The 17,980-nt window shown below is 47.8% G+C and overlaps 1 protein-coding gene across 1 annotated transcript in view; it reads right to left on the bottom strand.

Annotated features, from left to right (window-relative positions):
• The window catches only part of RCOR1 (REST corepressor 1), a 104,499-nt gene extending 86,791 nt beyond the window's left edge, over positions 1-17,708 (bottom strand). Inside the window, exons 1-2 of the mRNA XM_081099647.1 lie at positions 17,214-17,708; positions 17,065-17,124 (exon numbers count right to left, since the gene is read on the bottom strand). Coding sequence (XP_080955773.1) covers positions 17,065-17,124; positions 17,214-17,493 — 340 coding nt within the window. The 5' untranslated portion in view covers positions 17,494-17,708. The remainder of the gene's footprint in view (positions 1-17,064; positions 17,125-17,213) is intronic.
• Positions 17,709-17,980: the final 272 nt, after the last annotated feature.

Genomic DNA, 17,980 nt, shown 5'->3' on the forward strand with positions numbered 1-17,980 from the left:
AGAAACATCGATGAGAGAGAAACATCGATCAGCTGCCTCCTGCACATCTCCCACTGGGGATATGCCCGCAACCCAGGTACATGCCCTTGACCGGAATCGAACCTGGGACCTTTCAGTCCGCAGGCCGATGTTCTATCCACTGAGCCAAACCGGTTTTGGCATAGTTTTCCTTTCTTAATGTTTATTGTTGAAAGTGTTACATATGTCCCCTCCTTCCCCCGCCTGGCCTCTTCTAACCTACCCCCACCATTTTCTTTTACAGTCAATTTTTCAAGATTTAATATTCTACTGAGAACAAATTCCACTTTGGATTACAAACTAGCTTTCCTTCAAAGTATAGAGTAAAAAACACTTTACTCCATAAAGTGTTCTGGATCCCGCCTGGTCCAGATCCCACCTGCTGTGACAGCCGTTATAGCTCTGCGCCTGCCTGCGGGACCAGTGCCTGCTTTCCACAGGCTGAAGGGAACTTGCGAGCTGGAGGCACCTTTGAACTGCAGAATGGAGCTGCGTCTTAGGAGATTAGGCTCCGAATTACCATCAAGTAGGTGAAAATGGCACAGATTCCAAATCAACCTAGAAAAGCACCTCAGGAAAACTGCCCACTGGAGACCAACAACAAATTCATCTCATAGGCTCAAAGCCAGTTTTCCTCCACTGTCCAGTAACCCCTCCCGAGCTGGCGAGCACTCAGTTGTTGGGTTGTGTACAGAAGTCATGTTCAATTTAAAACCTGGGAACAATGCTTAACACAGTCATATTTTCACACTGGGAATCAAAGTAACACCCATCTCTCGCTTCCTCCAGGGCACAAGTATGAGAGTGATGACCATAACGCTCTGTCTAGCTTAGTCCTGGGGAGTTCCAGTGTACCCCTGTCCACCCGGCATAATGTTTAACAGGCCCCTGTTCCCTCTTAAAAGTAGTCTGGACTAGCCTACTACCAATGAACTCACTCCCACGCCCTGTAGTCAACTCGCAACAAATCTGGGCTGGGCTGTGACTCATGTTAACCAAGGAAATGTCAGAGAGATAATGTGCCAGTTCTGGGCCTACACTGTGAAAGGACTAGCAATCCTGCTTCCTCCTGCTTGGAATGCTTGCTTTGGGGAGCCCTGAGCCACTGTGTGAGGAATCTAACTCCCCAATGGAGACCGCTCCCACCGGAAGAGACTAGGCCCTGAGACTACAGGGGGAGAAACAGGCCCAGCTGCCCAGCATCTCAGTGCAGCCCCCAGATGACACCTCCAGACCACAGCCAATGACTCACAGAAAGCCCAGCGGAATGGCTCTCCAGCTGAACAAGAAACATGGAATAACAGTTGTCATTTTAAGACATGAAACCCAAGTGCTTTGCTACACTTTCCTCTGTGAGAGGAAGGGCTCCTGTAACTTCATGGGAGAGCTCAGAGGTGGTGGGGTTGGTGGAGAACTTGTCACAAAGGGCAAGTCCTCTGCAGTGGCCATCCCCACACTCTCTAACATCTGGACAAAGAATGGGCCTCGGTCCGCCGCAGGCACCTACCAGGTCTGACCTAGGAAGACATGCGGAGGCTACCACTGAGCAAGGCTTGTGGTTTAGTTATTTTTGCACTGATTTTAAACAGGATTCCTCACTTTGAGAGGTTGCTTTGTATTGAGGATATGCTAGGCAGCCGCTTTAAGTATTTAACGCTATTATATGGGGTTAAACAGCCTGCCCAAAACTCCTAAGTTCCTGCATGACACAAAACAGATGACCTCTCTATAGCTAGGTGGCATATCATGTAAAAATAGTCAAGAGTATTGGATCGAGATCAAGTTATCCCAAGTTGGGTTCTGCCACTTACCAACTGAGACCTCAGGCACGTAGTTTAAGCTCTCTAAATCTCAGTTTCACAGTTTGTACAATGGGGATGATGCCTCTTGTGTTGTAGGATTGTTATGAGGATTAAACAAGATCATCTTTGTAAAGCTCTTCAGCACAGAGCAGGTACGTATACACACACACACACACACACACACACACACACACACACGGAGCCAGAAGGAAAGGAGGTGAGGTGGCTGACAAGGCACCTTCAGAACTATAAAACGCCTATCTATAAAAAACATATAACAGGCATCTGTAAGCCAATAAAGGTATTCACTGATGAGAGTTGCAGGCTAGGAACGTATAGTTTATAAACTCCATGAGAAGAGTTCCTGTCCATGTTTTAAACAATCAGAAAGTTGTTACTGAGAGACACACTGTCACCAGGCACTATTCTGGAAGCTGGGGTATAAAAGGCAACAAAATTAAAAGCCCTCACCTAGAGCTTACCTTCTGGCTGGAGAAGTTAAACAAGATCAGTAAGGAAGTATGTTGGCTAATGATAAGAGTCAGTGAGAAAAAAAATGAAGTGAGGAAGGGAACAGGAAACACCAGGGATGCAGCTGAAATTTTTAGATAGATTGACCCTAAAAATCCTCACTGCGCACGTGACATTTCACCGCCGAGGGAGAGAAGACAGACCGTGAGCCGGTGTAAGGAGAGGAGCACAGAACAAGCACTGCAGGCAGAAAAGGGCATCTCCCTGGTCAAGACCAGCAAGCAGATCCCTGCGACGCGAGTGGAAACGGGGAGGCGGCTGGAGCTGAGGTCAGGGGTCACAGGGACCAGATCTTGCTGGAACGAAACCCATTTTGTTCCAGATGTCACAGGAAGACAGGGCTTTGTGATGGTATGTGTCAACATGACCAAGTCACACAGCATGACAGTGTGCCGAGATCCTGGTCAAATATCCTGAGTGCTTCTGTGCGATGTTTCTGGGCGAGATTAACATTTGAATTGGGAGACGGAGTAAAATAAATTGCCCCCCATCATGTGGGTGGCCCCCATCCAATCGGCTGGAACAGGGCACCTCCTAGTCCACGGGCCTTTGGCCATGGACTAGCACAGGGGTGGGCAAACTTTTTGACTCAAGGGCCACAATGGGTTCTTAAACTGGACCGGAGGGCCGGGACAAAAGCATGGATGCAGTGTTTGTGTGAACTAATATAAATTCAAAGTAAATATCATTACATAAAAGGGTACGGTCTTTTTTTTTTTTTTTTTTAGTTTTATTAATTTCAAACGGGCCAGATCCGGCCAGCGGGCCGTAGTTTGCCCACGGCTGGACTAGCATCACACCATCACCTCTTGGCATCTCCAGCTTACTGCCTGCACGTCTTGGGACTGCTCAGCCTCCAGTCACATGAGCCAAACCTCCTATAATATGTGCACATGTATGTGTGTGTTATGTGTATATGGATGTATATCAGTTCTGTTTCCCTGGAGAACTGTGTCTAGCCAGTTCTCAGGAGGAGTGACTTACTGGGTCTCTTGGGGTAAATAGGTCGAGTAAGGTGAGGATTTCCAGCTGACCATTGGTTTAGCAATATGGAGGTCACTGGTGACCTTATGAAAGATTCCGGAGAAGCAGGGGCAAAGCCTGAGGGGCATGTGTTCAAGAGAGAAAAGAAATAGAAAGCAGGATATAGACAGTTACCAAGAGGGATTTTTAAAACAAGGGAGAAATAACAGCCTACTTATATGCTGTGGAGAATACAACAGAGAAGAAAAGTTCAATGAGACAAAGGGTGAAAGAGTGATATCTTCGAGTAGACAGAAGGCAACAGGGTCTAATGCGCATGCAGAGTCGGCCTCAGCTGGAAGCATAAACAGCTACAGGAGATCAGGCAGAGGATTAGGCACAGAAGTGGAAGGGGCGCGGAGGTGGGGAGGGGGCGCGGAGGTGGGAAGGGGGCGCGGAGGTGGGAAGGGGGCGCGGAGGTGGGAAGGGGGCGTGGATGGCAGCGGGAGCCTGTGGAAGTTTCCTCCCAATTGCTGCCATGTCCCCCAGTGAAATAAAGGATGTGGAGAGAAGAACTGAAGGTTTAAGTGAGATATGTAAATGCTGTCAAGGTGAGTAAGTGCAGCAGTGAAACAGAATGTGATAGATGGGCCGCCTGACTTTGGTGATCACCACTTCACAGTCAGCATGGTTCCTCCAGCCACAGTCAGCTGTACACATGCCAGTCGAGGCAAAGACTAAGCAAAGGCTGGATTAACAGGCTGTAACAGATGCAGTCCATGCACCTCCCCCATATCCACTCAACTTGCCTGCTGCTCTGCTGCCCAGCTGGAGCAGCCCCCCAAGGCCTAGCAAAAGCTCGCGAGCCCGCATGATCATAAGCCCAGCCCACCACATGTGCCTCCTCTCCTGTGCTACCAGCTGTCTCGGCCTCCCCCAGGGGAGAAGACTGTGCCCACTATGGCAGAAGCCACAGCAGCTCCAATGCTCAAATTCAGCTGCTTCTCCAGCAGCTGCCTAGAGAGGCCAAGTGACAAACCCCAAAGCACAGAAAAGTTAAGACTCTGTGGGCACCTTTGACCCTTAAGGGACAGGAAGTGGGAAGGAACCAACAAATTTCTCAGCTGTCCCCCTCACATACCTACCCCGGGAGTGTCCTGGAATTCTTATATGCTGCTAGTAGGAATGTACAATTTGGGAGTTTACAGCTTCTTAAAAAATTAAGCATACAACTACTACATAATTCCATTACTGAGTATTTACTCAAGAGAAAAGGAAATGAATGGTCACGCAAAGATTGTACAGAGATATTCATAGCAGCTTTATTTGTTGTAACCAGACAATAGAAATAACCCTAATATCCAACAAGAGGTAAATGAATAAAAAAAATTCTGGTGTACCCATACATTGTAACACTCTGCTCAGCAACAAAAAGGGAAAATCAATTGATACATGTACAGTGAAGGGAGTCTCAAAATAACTATACTAAATGAAACAAGCCAGACAAGTAGTACATAATTTAAGATTCCATTTATATAAAGCTCTAGAGACAACGCAAACTAATCTATAGCGAGAGGAAGCAGATAGATCAGTGGCTGCTTGGGAGGAGCATGTAGGAGGAATTACAAGAGGACACGAGAAAACTTTTGGGAGTGATGGATATATTCAGTATTTTATAGTGATAATTTCACAGGTGTCAAAACTAATCTTCTATAACAATAAAAGTGTAATATGCTAATTAGATTGGACGTCCTTCCTGACGACTTTCCGGACAAAGTCGGGGCTATGAGGGAAGTCTGGGTCCCGGGTGCCTGCCAGCGGCCAGAGAGAAACTGGTGCCGGCAGCTGGGGGAAGGAAGGCCTACTCTTGCACGAATTTCGTGCATTGGGCCTCTAGTCAAACTATAAACTTTAAATATGAGTCTATTGAATGTCAATTATACCTCAACAAAGCTTTCTTTTAATGCAACATATGAATCATGTTTGAATCCTGATCTAAACAAACCAACTATTTAAAAATAGCAGACTGGAGCCAGGCCAGCATAGTTCAGTGGTTAAGCATCAACCTATGAACCGGGAGGTCACATTAGATACCGGTCGGGGCACATGCCCGGTTTGCGGGCTCGTTCCTGAGTAAGGGGTGTGCTGGAGGCAGCCAATCCATGATTCTCTCTCATCACTGATGTTTCTCTCTGCCTCTCCCTTCCTCTCTCTGACATCAATATAAATATATTTAAAACATTTTTTTAAATTAATAAAAAGTTGACTGGAGTATTAATTACACTAGGGCAGAGGTCGGCAAACCGTGGCTCGTGAGCCACATGCGGCTCTTTGGCCCCTTGAGTGTGGCTGTTCCACAAAATACCACCTGCAGGCGCACACATACAGTGTGATTGAAACTTCGTGGCCCGTGCACAGAAGTCGGTTTTCGGCCTGGGCGAGTCTATTTTGAAGAAGTGGCGTTAGAAGAAGTGGGGGGTGGACACAGAGAGAGAGGATGAACGGAAGGAGATGGACGGAACAAGTGTGCAAGACGAGTGTGGATGGGAGAGTTGGAAGGGGTCGACCTCAGCGAACGGACCTCAATCAGATTGAGGACGTTTTTAGCAAAGGCCAGCTTAGGGGTCCCCTAATTAAGTTAATAACAATGTACCTACCTATATAGTTTAAGTTTAAAAAATTTGGCTCTCAAAAGAAATTTCAATTGTTGTACTGTTGATATTTGGCTCTGCTGACTAATGAGTTTGCCAACCACTGCACTAGGGGATAAATATTAACTTTATTTATTTATTTTATGGAGCGCTTCACGAATATGCGTGTCATCCTTGCCAGGGGCCATGCTAATCTTCTCTGCACCATTCCAATTTTAATGTACATGCTGCCAAAGCGAGCACAATATTACTTTTATTTAACTGTGATGTTTGTGCTTAGATTTTTTGTTAATGTTCATTTTTATATAAGACTTTATTTTTTTAGAGCAATTTCAGGTTTATAGCAAAATCGAGTAAGGCAGAAAGATTTCCCATATATCCTCTGCCCCCAGACATGGACAGTCTCACTCATTACCAACACCCCTCACCAGAATGCAACATTTCTCACAAATGAGGAACCTACACTGATACATCATAATCACACAAAGCCTACAGCATACAGTAGCATTCACTTTTGGTGTTGTACATGCTATGGGTTTGGACAAATAAATAATGCCATGTATCCCATCACTATAGCATCCATCCATCATTCAGAGTATTTTCATTGCCCTGAAATTCCTCTGTGTTCCACCCATACATCCCTCCCTCCTACTCTAAACCCTGGCAACCACTGATCTTTTCACTGCCTACATTGTTTTGCCTTTTTCAGAATGTCATATAGCTGGAATCATACAGTATGTAGCTAGATTGTTAAGTCGTATACTTAGAGATGGATAGGTAGGTATCAAGATAATCCTCATCGAGAAGGTAACATCTGAGCAAAGATTTGAAAGAAGTGAAGGAGATAGTCAGAAAAGTAATGCAAGACCAGGCCTGCAGGGGAGGACAGTTGCGGGGGACCAGCCCTGCAAGGCTGGCAGGGGAGGGCAGTTGGGAGGGTGACCGGGCCAGCAGGGGAGGGCAGTTGGGGGTGACCGGGCTGGCAGGGGAGGGCAGTTGGGGGCGATTGGGCCAGCAGGGGAGGGCAGTTGGGGGCAACTGAGCCATCAGGGGAGCAGTTAGGCATCGATCAGGCTGGCAGGGGAGTAGTTAGGGGGTGATCAGGCTGGCAGGCAAAAGCAGTTAGGGGCAATCAGGCAGGCAAGCGGTTGGGAGCCAGCAGTCCCGGATTGTGAGAGGGATGTCTGACTGCCGGTTTAGGCCCAATCCCCCGAGGGGTCCCAGATTGGAGAGGGTGCATGAATTTTGTGCACCAGGCCTCTAGTATCCTATAACAGGAAAATCTGTATTCTTAAATCACCAGCAGTATACGCAGTCCACCATTTCCTCACATGAGTTCCTAAAAACACGTACAAAACTGGAATATGTTGCCTGGCCAGCATGGCTCAGGACTGAGCATCTACCTATGAACCAGGAGGCTGAGGTTCGATTCCAGGTCAGGGCACATGCCCAGGTGGGGGCGGGGAGGGGGGGCAGCCAGTCAATGCTTCTCTCTCCTCATTGATGTTTTTGCTCCTCTCTCCCTCTCCCTTTCTCTCTCTGAAATCAATAATATTTTTTTAAAAAGCAAGGCAACAGACATGTATTAAGGGTAATTATGTTCCTGAAAAGCTAAAAACTGTAAAACAATTACATCGCGTCTTGCTTTTCCAGGGTATAGTTCCAATTTCATACACGTTCTTAAACTGCTTTTTTTTTCCCTTCACAATTAAACAGTCAACCAACAAATGTGTCCAACAGAGGTAGAAACAGCATGCTTTTAGAATGTTGAATTAATTATTGTTAGCTCTGTCTCAACTGCATTAAAGTCTGTAGAACCTTCACTTCCCTTTGCCACTGCCACTTGCTCTTAATAAGGCAGAAAAGTGTCATTTTAAAATTTTTTACATCAATAAGACTCTTACTTTAAAAATTATCTAGAAACTCAACAGGCAAGACTAAATAAAAGCTCAGCTATTCTAGTTTACACCTGCTTTAGCAGGGTAAGGGGTCTGCATCCCCACCCCTGACCTCTCAGCTCTGCTGACAGTGGTGTGCAAAAAACGGCAACGCCATGGAAACGGACCTGTTGCTAAGCAAGAAGAACCCCAAGCAAGGCTCAAAACCATAGTCCACCAGTTGATATATAAAACTCTGATTCAGTTAGAGCATCAATATATGGCATATAAAAAGCGCCAGATGTTCAAAAATAAAAAGGCATCTAGCTGAAAATGACTAGAAAATAACAGAAATTTCTATAAGAAATACTTCAACAGGAAATACATACACATTCAAACACACAAATACATACACATACAAACACTCATTTTACTACACTGCAGCAAGATGGAGGTCCAAGGCAGTCCAAGAATGAGACATTTCCATTAAATTACACTTTTTGCAGAAGTACATTAATTAGAAGTAATAATTTTTAAATAATTTACTTTTTAAAGAATAGATAATTAATTGTTTAAATACTATCCTCCTTTGGAAAATTCTAGGCTAAAATTATCAGATTTCAATGAGTGGGGTAGATCAGACTGAGCACTGCATCGCAAATACTGAAATGATCAGTGGCTATATAAAAACATAAAATGTGCCCTAGACGGTTTGGCTCAGTGGATAGTGTCGGCCTGTGAACTGAAAGGTCCCAGGTTCGATTCAGGTCAGGGCACATGCCAGGGTTGTGGATCCACAGTGGGGGGCTTGTAGAAGGCAGCCGGTAAATGATTCTCTCTCATCATTGATGTTTCTATCTCTCTCTCCCTCTTCCTTCCTCTCTGAAATCAATAAAAATAGATTTTTTTAAAAAAACCACATAAAATGTGAGCCTTGGCTGGAGTTGTTCAGTGGTTAGAGCATCACCCCTGGAACTGAAGGGTCGAGGATTCGATTACAGATCAAGGGCACGTACCTGGGTTGCAGGCTCAATCCCCAGCCCCAGGTGGTGTGCCTGAGGGAAGCAACCAGTCAATGTGTCTCTCCCCTTCTCTCTTCTTCTCTTTCCCCATCCACCCCCCTCACTTCCACTCCCTCTAAAAAAAGGAAAAAATATTCTCGAGTGAGAATTAACAACAAAAAAAGCTTGGGACCTGGCTGGCTCAGTTGGCTGAGTATCATCCCATATACGAAAGGTTGCCAGTTCAATTACCGGGCAGGGCACATACCCGGGTTACAAGTTCAATCCTGATGGGGCATGGGAGGCAGTCAATCGATGTTTCTCTCTCACATCTATGTTTCTCTCTCTGCCTTCCTCTCTCTCTAAAATCAATAAAAACATATCCTTGGGTGAGGATAAAAAAAACAAAAAACTTAAAACAAACCTTGGTATTCTAGTTTCAAAAAGCATTATTATTCTATTTACAGAATGTCCCCGGGAACATACAACCCACATTTAAGAAACTTAAAAGACATAACAACTTTAAGGAAAAAACAAATAGGTTAGAGGTAACATAAATACATATCACATCTGCATCCATTCTGCAGACTCTGCCCTCCTCACCGACTTCCTCTGCTCTTTACCCTCCACAGCATTTACACTTGTGAATCTCTTGTTCATATAATTCTTTTTTGTCATCTGCTTCTCAGAGGATACAAACGAACGATCACAGGAATAACATCAATCACCTTCAAAGCAGGAAGGAGAGAGTGAAGGAATCAGCTTCAGCTGCACCTGAAGCAAATATGGCCAAATAGTAAGTGTTTCATCACACTGGTGCCCACAGAACTGTATGTGTTATTTTCTGTTCTATTTGAACATTTTTTAAATATTTTTTTATGGCCCTAACCGGTTTGGCTCATTGGATAGAGCAGGGGTGGGCAAACTTTTTGACTCGAGGGCCACAATGGGTTCTTAAACTGGACCAGAGGGCCGGAACAAAAGCATGGATGGAGTGTTTGTGTGAACTAATATAAATTCAAAGTAAACATCATTACATAAAAGGGTACGGTCTTTTTTTTTTTTTAGTTTTATTCATTTCAAAGGGCGGGATCCGGCCCGCAGGCCGTAGTTTGCCCACGGCTGGGATAGAGCCTCGGCCTGCATACTGGGGGGTCCCGGGTTCGATTCTGGTCAAGGGCATGTACCTTGGTTGCGGGCACATCCCCAGTAGGGGGTGTGCAGGAGGCAGCTGATGGATGTTTCTCTCTCATCGATGTTTCTAACTCTCTATCCCTCTTCCTTCCTCTCTGTAAAAAAATCAATAAAATATATTTTTTTAAAATATTTTTTTATGAATTTCAGAGAGGATGGGATAGGGAGAGATAGAAACATAATGATGTGAGAGAATCGTTGGTCAGCTGCCGCCTGCATCAATGTGCCTCTCTCACATCGATGTTTCACTCTCTGTCTCTCTCTCCCCCCCTCCCTCCCACTCGCTCTGAAAATCAATGGAAAAAAATCCTTGGGTAAGAATGAACCAATAAGTAAATAAATAAATTTATGAACACATATTATTGTTCCCAATTACTGCACCCAGTACCAAGGCTCTGAAACATCTAGCAATGAAAGATTAAAGTTTGCCCTCATCATGGCCTCAAGTCTCCTTGAAATATTTTTAATACTTAGGTACTGAAAGACAGACATACAAGTCACTTTATCCCTCTAGGTCTCATTTTCCATGTCTAGAGCTCAAGAAGGTTGGATTATATGGACATTATAATTTTCTCTCTCAATGCTTTGAGGAGAGGAATCAAGAAATTTCAAAGAGTTGGGTCTGGTGTGCAATTTTTATTAAGATCCACACATTTAAAGAAATTGACTAATTTGAAAAAGTAGTTTTAGGGTTTTAATAACTTTAATGTTATTTTATGTTATTTTAAAAATATTTATTTCTCTCAAACATTTTAGCAAAACACTTGCCATCTTACACCAACTTTAAAATATTACAGAAAGCATAAAAGTCAACCAGAGATTTAGCTTCTAGAACACAAAACAAAATTGATATATTGCAATTATGCCCCTCCCTATCATTTCTAGGATCACAATATTTTCCACAATTGCTATTTAGTGCTGCAAGAATTAAGTCAGTCCAAATCATGAAGTCAGCATTCAATTCATAATCCCTATCTTCCTCAGACTTTTACTGTGCTACTAGAGTAGCTCTCACCAGAAAGTGATTTCAAGTTCTCTATTTTTTTGGTTTGTTTTTAATTTATTTTAGAGAGAAACAGAAGGACAGACATGATTTCTCTGTTTTGAATATAAACACTAATGTATTACACACTCCATAGCAAGCATCATTGTTTTCCATTAGAATTAGGGAACAAAACAGAAACCTTATTTCTTACTTTTAAATTATGCATGGAACCTCTGAAGAAAGGCTCAGAAGGAAGTGAAGGTTAAACTATGTCAATTAAAACAATCTCTGTAGCAGAGAAGAAAATATTAAAAGTATGATAAACTGGGGAAGAATACAGAAACTTAGGTAGAACTTTGATGTTTCATCTCCAACAACCATTTTAAACTAAATTGCCCCACAGAACTTTAATTCCAAGGAAAATGAGTAAGAGTAAGCCTAAATTTCTTCAGTACAAATGACCCTTAACATTGCTTTTACTTCTTTATTATTAAATACTAGAGTCCCGGAGCACGAATTTGTGCACAACCAGGGGAGGGTCCGAGGACGGATGGCTGGCTGGCCCCACCCGCTGGTGTAATGGACAATTTGCATATTAGCCTTTTATTATATAGGATATTTTTATTGATTTCAGAGAGGAAGGGAGAGGGAGAGAGAGACAGAAGCATCAATGATGAGAGAGAATCACTTATCGGCTACCTCCTGCGCAACCCACAACCCAGGCATGTGCCCTAATCAGGAATTGAACTGGTGACCTCTTGGTTTCTAGATCCACGACCAACCTCTGAACCACACCACTTGGGCCCAGCTAACCTTCTAACCACAGTCATCACCCCTGGAGGAGAAGGTTGTTATAGAAAGTGCCTCGAAAGCATTAACTCTCAAAGACAAGTTTAAAGAAAAAAACTCCCTAGCTCACAGCCTACCTAATGTGTACTTCCCCTGACCCAGGGATGGATTCAAGGTTTCTTTTTTTCATCTAGAACAGCGGTTCTCAACCTGTGGGTCGTGACCCCTTTGGGGGTCGAATGACCCTTTCACAGGGGTCGCCTAAGACCATCGGAAAACACATATATAATTACATATTGTTTTTGTGATTAATCACTATGTTTTAATTATGTTCAATTTGTAACAATGAAAATACATCCTGCATATCAGATATTTACATTACGATTCATAACAGTAGCAAAATTGCAGTTATGAAGTAGCAGTGAAAATAATTTTATGGTTGAGTCACAACATGAGGAACTGTATTAAAGGGTCGGGGCATTAGGAACGTTGAGAACCACTGATCTAGAAACTTGATCTGAAATTTAAAAAGAAGCCGAAACCGGTTTGGCTCAGTGGATAGAGCGTCGGCCTGCGGACTGAAAGGTCCCGGGTTCGATTCCGGTCAAGGGCATGTATCTGGGTTGCGGGCATATCCCCAGTAGGAGATGTGCAGGAGGCAGCTGATCGATGTTTCTCTCTCATCGATGTTTCTAACTCTCTATCTCTCTCCCTTCCTCTCTATAAAAAATCAATAAAATATATTTTAAAAAATAAAAAATAAAAATAAAAGGGGGGGGGGGCGGAGAAGCCCTGGCCCAGGAGCTCAGTTGGTTAGAGCACTGTCCCAATATGCCAAGATTGCAGTTTGATCCTATCAGGTCACATACAAGAATCAACAAATGGCCCTGTCTGGTGGGGCTCAGTGGTTAGAGCGTTGGCAGAATACCAAAGGTTCATGGGTTCGATTTCTGATACCTGGTCAAGGGCACATAAAGATTACAGGTTCGATCGTCAGCCCCAGTCAGGGTGTGTGCCGGAGGCAACCAATGGTTGTGTATCTCTATCTCTAACATAGATGTTTCTCTCTCTCTCTCTACCCATCCCTTCCTCCTTTCCATTCTCCTTAATTACCAATGGAAAACATATCCTCGGGTGAGGATTAACAACAGCAACAATAACAACAAAAAATGAAGTATCACACAGGTGGCAAGAGGCACTGGGAGGATCAGAGCGGGTTTTACAACTCTCAGCATTGGAGCTCAGTCTACTCTATGCTGCTTATGAAATAAACATGAAATTAAAGGTGACTATACCTGACATAACCACAGAGTGTTAGTGACGAAAGGACCTGATTCACCCATGAACCAGGAAACTGAGGCTTCTGCGAACAAAATGACCAACTCTACCTGCTATCACCTTCTTAATCACAGAGGCAGGGCACCCACTCTCCCCACGACCAGCTCCGGTCTCCCTGCCACACCACTCAGGATTCATCACCACCCTCACTTCTCAGCTGGTGAAGACTGACTCACAAACCATTCACCGTAACTTATGAATTTTAGGATATCTATAAAACTGATTTTTACAATGAAACTAAAGCATAGAAAATAATGTGCTCAAAGAGGTACATAGAACCACCAATAAAAAGAAATGAAAAGCAGATCAAGATGCCCTATTCAGTAAGATTATTCCACAGTAAAGTGTAATACATTTTTTAATACCAGTCAACTCTGACGTGATAGTAGAGCCAATACAACCACAATTTTCAAATCTGATTAAATCTATTGGGTTCAATGTTCCAAATATGGGTTGCATGTTTAAAAGCCCACTACCACAAAAACATTTACCATTAACACTTCCTCTTCGCCGAAACCGGTTTGGCTCAGTGGATAGAGCGTCAGCCTGCGGACTGAAAGGTCCCAGGTTTGATTCCAGTCAAGGGCTTGTACCTGGGTTGCGGGCATATCCCCGGTGGGGGATGTGCAGGAGGCAGCTGATCGATGTTTCTCTCTCATCGATGTTTCTAACTCTCTATCTCTCTCCCTTCCTCTCTGTAAAAAATCAATAAAATATATATATAAAAAAAAAACACTTCCTCTTCGGCAAGAGTCTTAATTTTACTATTAGTGAACTGCGATACTGAAAACCAACTCAGGTAGAAGGTGACAGTAACACATGCTTCAGAAACACAGCTTGAGTCAACCTGAAAACCCTGTCCCTGCGCTCCGCCAGCGAGAAGACAGCAGAGAGGAGTAAAGACATGACCCACTATGCACGGGCTCCGAGCTCCTTCCCCCTCTGCACGCTCATTGGGAACATGCACATTTTTGTACAGAAAACACTACTCGCGTCAAAACAAACCCTGCTTTGCCAGGAGGAGATAACTAACCACGGGTGGGGTAGAGGAAGCAGGCCTCCCTTACTGCCTCTATGATTACTAAACTAGCAGAAACGACAAATCAGCACATGCTAGGGCACTGGGAAGGGAAAGCTGGCCTAGACGCCACGCGAGAAGAAAGCCTAAGTTAAAGGTACATAATGAACAACATAAACCTCAGAGGGAAGGCAGGGGGGAGTTCAACCAAAGGACTTATATGCCTGCATATAAGCATTACCAATGGACACAGACACTAGGGGAAGTGAGGGCATGTGCTTGGGAGTGGGGGTGGCCGGGGAGAGGTCAATGGGGGGGAAAAGAAACATATGTAATACTATATGTAATACTTTAAACAATAAAGTTGGGTTTTTTTTAAGTCAATGTCAAAAAAAAGGTATAGGACTGCATTCTGTTTTGTTTTTATGTCGAATTGATAAAACTTTTTCTGTCGTTGTAAACATAGATGCTTACAGGTTATGCCATAATCCACTGATTTAGTCTAGGTCTTGATTAGATCAGAAGAGCTGAATCCGCATGCCAGGGCTACTTCATTCACTACTTACAAGGGGTGACAGAAATGATTTTCCTTGGAATACTAGGGAATAACAGGTGGTCCTGGTTTCAACCATTTGCTTTTAAAGCTAAATACAGTCAAGTTGAGAGACTGTGGAAAAATAAAATCTGACTTCAAAAAATGAAATCAACTTCTTCCACTCACACATCTCTACCACAGGAGGAAAAAGGCTTTCTGATGAGTTTCACATTCACCTACCTGCTCAGGTTCTGATAGAGAGAAAGAAAGAGAAATGCATTCAAAACTCAGGCAGGGCCTGCCTGTGACTCAGTGGCTGAGGGCACCAATAGGTCACGGGTTGGATTCCCCTTCAGGGCACAGGCCTGGGTTGCAGGCTCCATCCCCAGTGTGTGTGTGTGTGAGGAGGCAGCCCATCCATGTTACTCACTGAGGTTTCTCCCTCTCCCTTCCTCTCTCTCTAAAAATAAGTAAAAACATTTAAAAAAAAAAAAAGAATAGGCAGGGAGAAAGAGAAGATAGTAACAATCACAATCTCAATCCACACTATTCCTCACTTGTGTGTGTGTGTGTGGGGGGGGGGGGGGGGGCCTGTCTTAAGTCTATTCCAAAATGGAAGTCATCTCTCCCTTAGACTTTAAATTATAGGAGAACACACCTAAAAAAACTCACCAGGAAACAGTAAAGTCCCACAATTCTCAGCACTAGGTAGGACTGTGTCCCACTGCTCAGACTGGCACAGCAGGGTTTGACTTTATTTCATACCAGTTCTATGCCTTTCTAGATTAAACCACACAGAGAACAGGAAATCTGGACATGTTCCTCCCAAGACCCAATCCCGTGGCCGTAAGGCGACCTGGCAGAAGGTCTACAATGTTTTCCTTCTTGAGAGCTGGTAGCGCTCCCCTCAAATCAGTCCTATCAGCTCAACACAGTCCTATTCCACTGGCTGTTTCACAGGAGAGCACACTCTAAGGTTAGGCTCCTGGCGACGCAGAGCTGGCCACCAGCACCGGGAGAATGTCAGCGATCGGATCCCTGCGGAGGCCATCACGGCGGCCCCCGCCTCAGTCACATCAAACATTTTAAATGGAGCTTCCAAACTAAGGACCAGAGTGCACCCCACACTGACCAACTCGCTAACAGCCGAGCTTCCCGCGCCGCGTATGAAAACAAAGATGGACTTGACCTACAAGATGCAGGTCGGGTCAGCTGTCACCAGAAGCAGAGGCTTCCCCGGGCGGCCGCGCGGAGGGGAGGCGTGCCCAGGCCCCCGGCCCGTCACTCCCGTCCCGAGAAGCGACCAAAAAAGGCAGGCGTGGGGGAGGGGAAGGACCGAGGCGCCGGCCGGAGTTTAAAGGAGTGCACGCCCGGCCGGACTCCCTGCACCCAGGAGGCTCGCACCCAGGGACCCACATGTGGGCGCGTGTGGGGAAGGTCACCCATTTCCCGGCCCCCAGCAGCGCGCTCAGGGACCCCCGCGCGTCCCCACTTCAGAGGGCACCCCGAGTTGAGCACCTCAATCGCCGCCCAGGAGCGGCGGCCGTTTTCAAGGGCGACACCCGCGCAATTCGCGGCAGCCTGGTCCCCAGGAAAAGCCTGCGGGCGCCCATCTCCTCCGGGAAGCCGGCGGGCGGCCGACCCGGCGACCCTCCGCTCGGGGCTCCGGGGGCTCCGGGCTTCCCTGGGGAGGGAGGGAGCGGTGACAGCAGCGCGTCCTTTCAAACAGTTCGAGGCCGGCCTCGCTCGGAGCGGCCAGAGCCTCCAGCGTTAAAACCCTCCATTCCTTTGTCTGGTGGGGTTTTCCTGGAACCACTTCACAGCGGCTCCCGCGGAGCAGCCGCGCGAAGGGAGCGCTCGGGCCTGGGGTGCGGGGTTTCTCGGGTGCAAATCGCAGGTCAGGCTCGAGTCCTGGCAGGTCCTACTCTCCCACAGCCCCTCCCTTTCAGAAAGGATGGGGGCGGGGGCGCACACCGGCCGACAGGTCCCGGGACTGCGGCAGGGGCCTCCGGGGGCGCGGGGCGGCCGCCGCAGGCGAGGCCGCGGGCAGCACGCGCCGGGGCGCCGGGTCCGGGTCCGGCCGGAGGGATGCTAACTCTCCGGCACGGCCACCCTCCCGCCGGCCGAGGCGCAGCCCGTCGGGACCCGGCACCGCCGGGGGCCGCCAGGCCAGGGCTGTCCGACCGGGCGGCCTCGGGCCTCGGGGACACGCGGGGGGCGGCCGGGCACCCACGCCGGGCGGGCTCCCCGCCCCGTCGCGCCTGCTGTTCCCCCCGCGGACGGCAGGGCGCACACACAAAAAGAAAGTTGTCCAAGGGCTCCCCGCCCCCTCGGGCTCCCGGCCGGCCCGGGCGCTACTCACCGGGGTCGAAGTCGGGCACGGCCGCCTGGTACTGGGGTCCCACCCGCATGCCGCCGCCACCTGCGGGGAAGCAGAGCACCGGGTGAGCGGGCGCGGGGCGGGCGCGGGGCGGCGCGGCGCGGGCGCGGGCGCGGGGCGGCGGCACCTACCGTGCTCCTCGTCGCTGGACGAGCCCGAGCTGCCTTCCTCCCAGGAGTTGCTGCTGCTGTTGCCATTGGGCGCCGCCGCCGCCAAACTTTTATTCTGCCCATTATTGGGGGCGGCGGCGGCCGAGGCGGCCGAGGAGGCGGCGGCGGCGGCGGCGGCGGCGGAGACTGCGGCGGCCGAGGCGGCCGAGGCGGGGGCGGTCGAGGCGGCGGCGCTGGCCGCGTTGTTCCTCCCTCTCCGCTTCCCTGACACCTCGGGGCCCTTCTCCACCATGGTCGGCATCAGCGGGGGCCCGGGCCGCGCGAGAGTGACGGGGACCCCGGCTCCTGAGGAGGGGGCGCCGGAACGGGACGGGGGGTTCGGCGGGCGCGGGGCCGGGCGGGCGCGGCGGGGGCTGGGGGCGGCCCAGGCGGGCGGAGCGCGGGGCCGCTTCAAGCCCCCAGCGCCGAGCCGAGCGCAACTTTCGCTCTCATCACCGCCCGCACTTCACTGGCTCCAACTACTCCGGGAGCAGCGGGCGGGAGGGAGGGGAGGGGCGGGGCCTGGCCGCGGGGGGAAGCCGCGCACAGCCCAACCCGATGCGGGGCGGCTCCGCCCCCGCGCGCTCCCATTGGCTCTCGTGGGATTTGGACGGTGAGCGGCCTCGCGGTTGGCTCGGCGCACCCGTCTATCCCAGGAGCGGGGCGGGAGGAGGGGCGGGGCTCGGGCTTCCGTTGGTCAGGTTCGGTTGACGCGTATCGCCCGCTGTACGTGGTTTTGAGGTTTGCAA

This window comes from Myotis nattereri (assembly GCF_964212035.1).
Source record: "Myotis nattereri genome assembly, chromosome: 1".
Classification (NCBI taxonomy): Eukaryota; Metazoa; Chordata; class Mammalia; order Chiroptera; family Vespertilionidae; genus Myotis; species Myotis nattereri.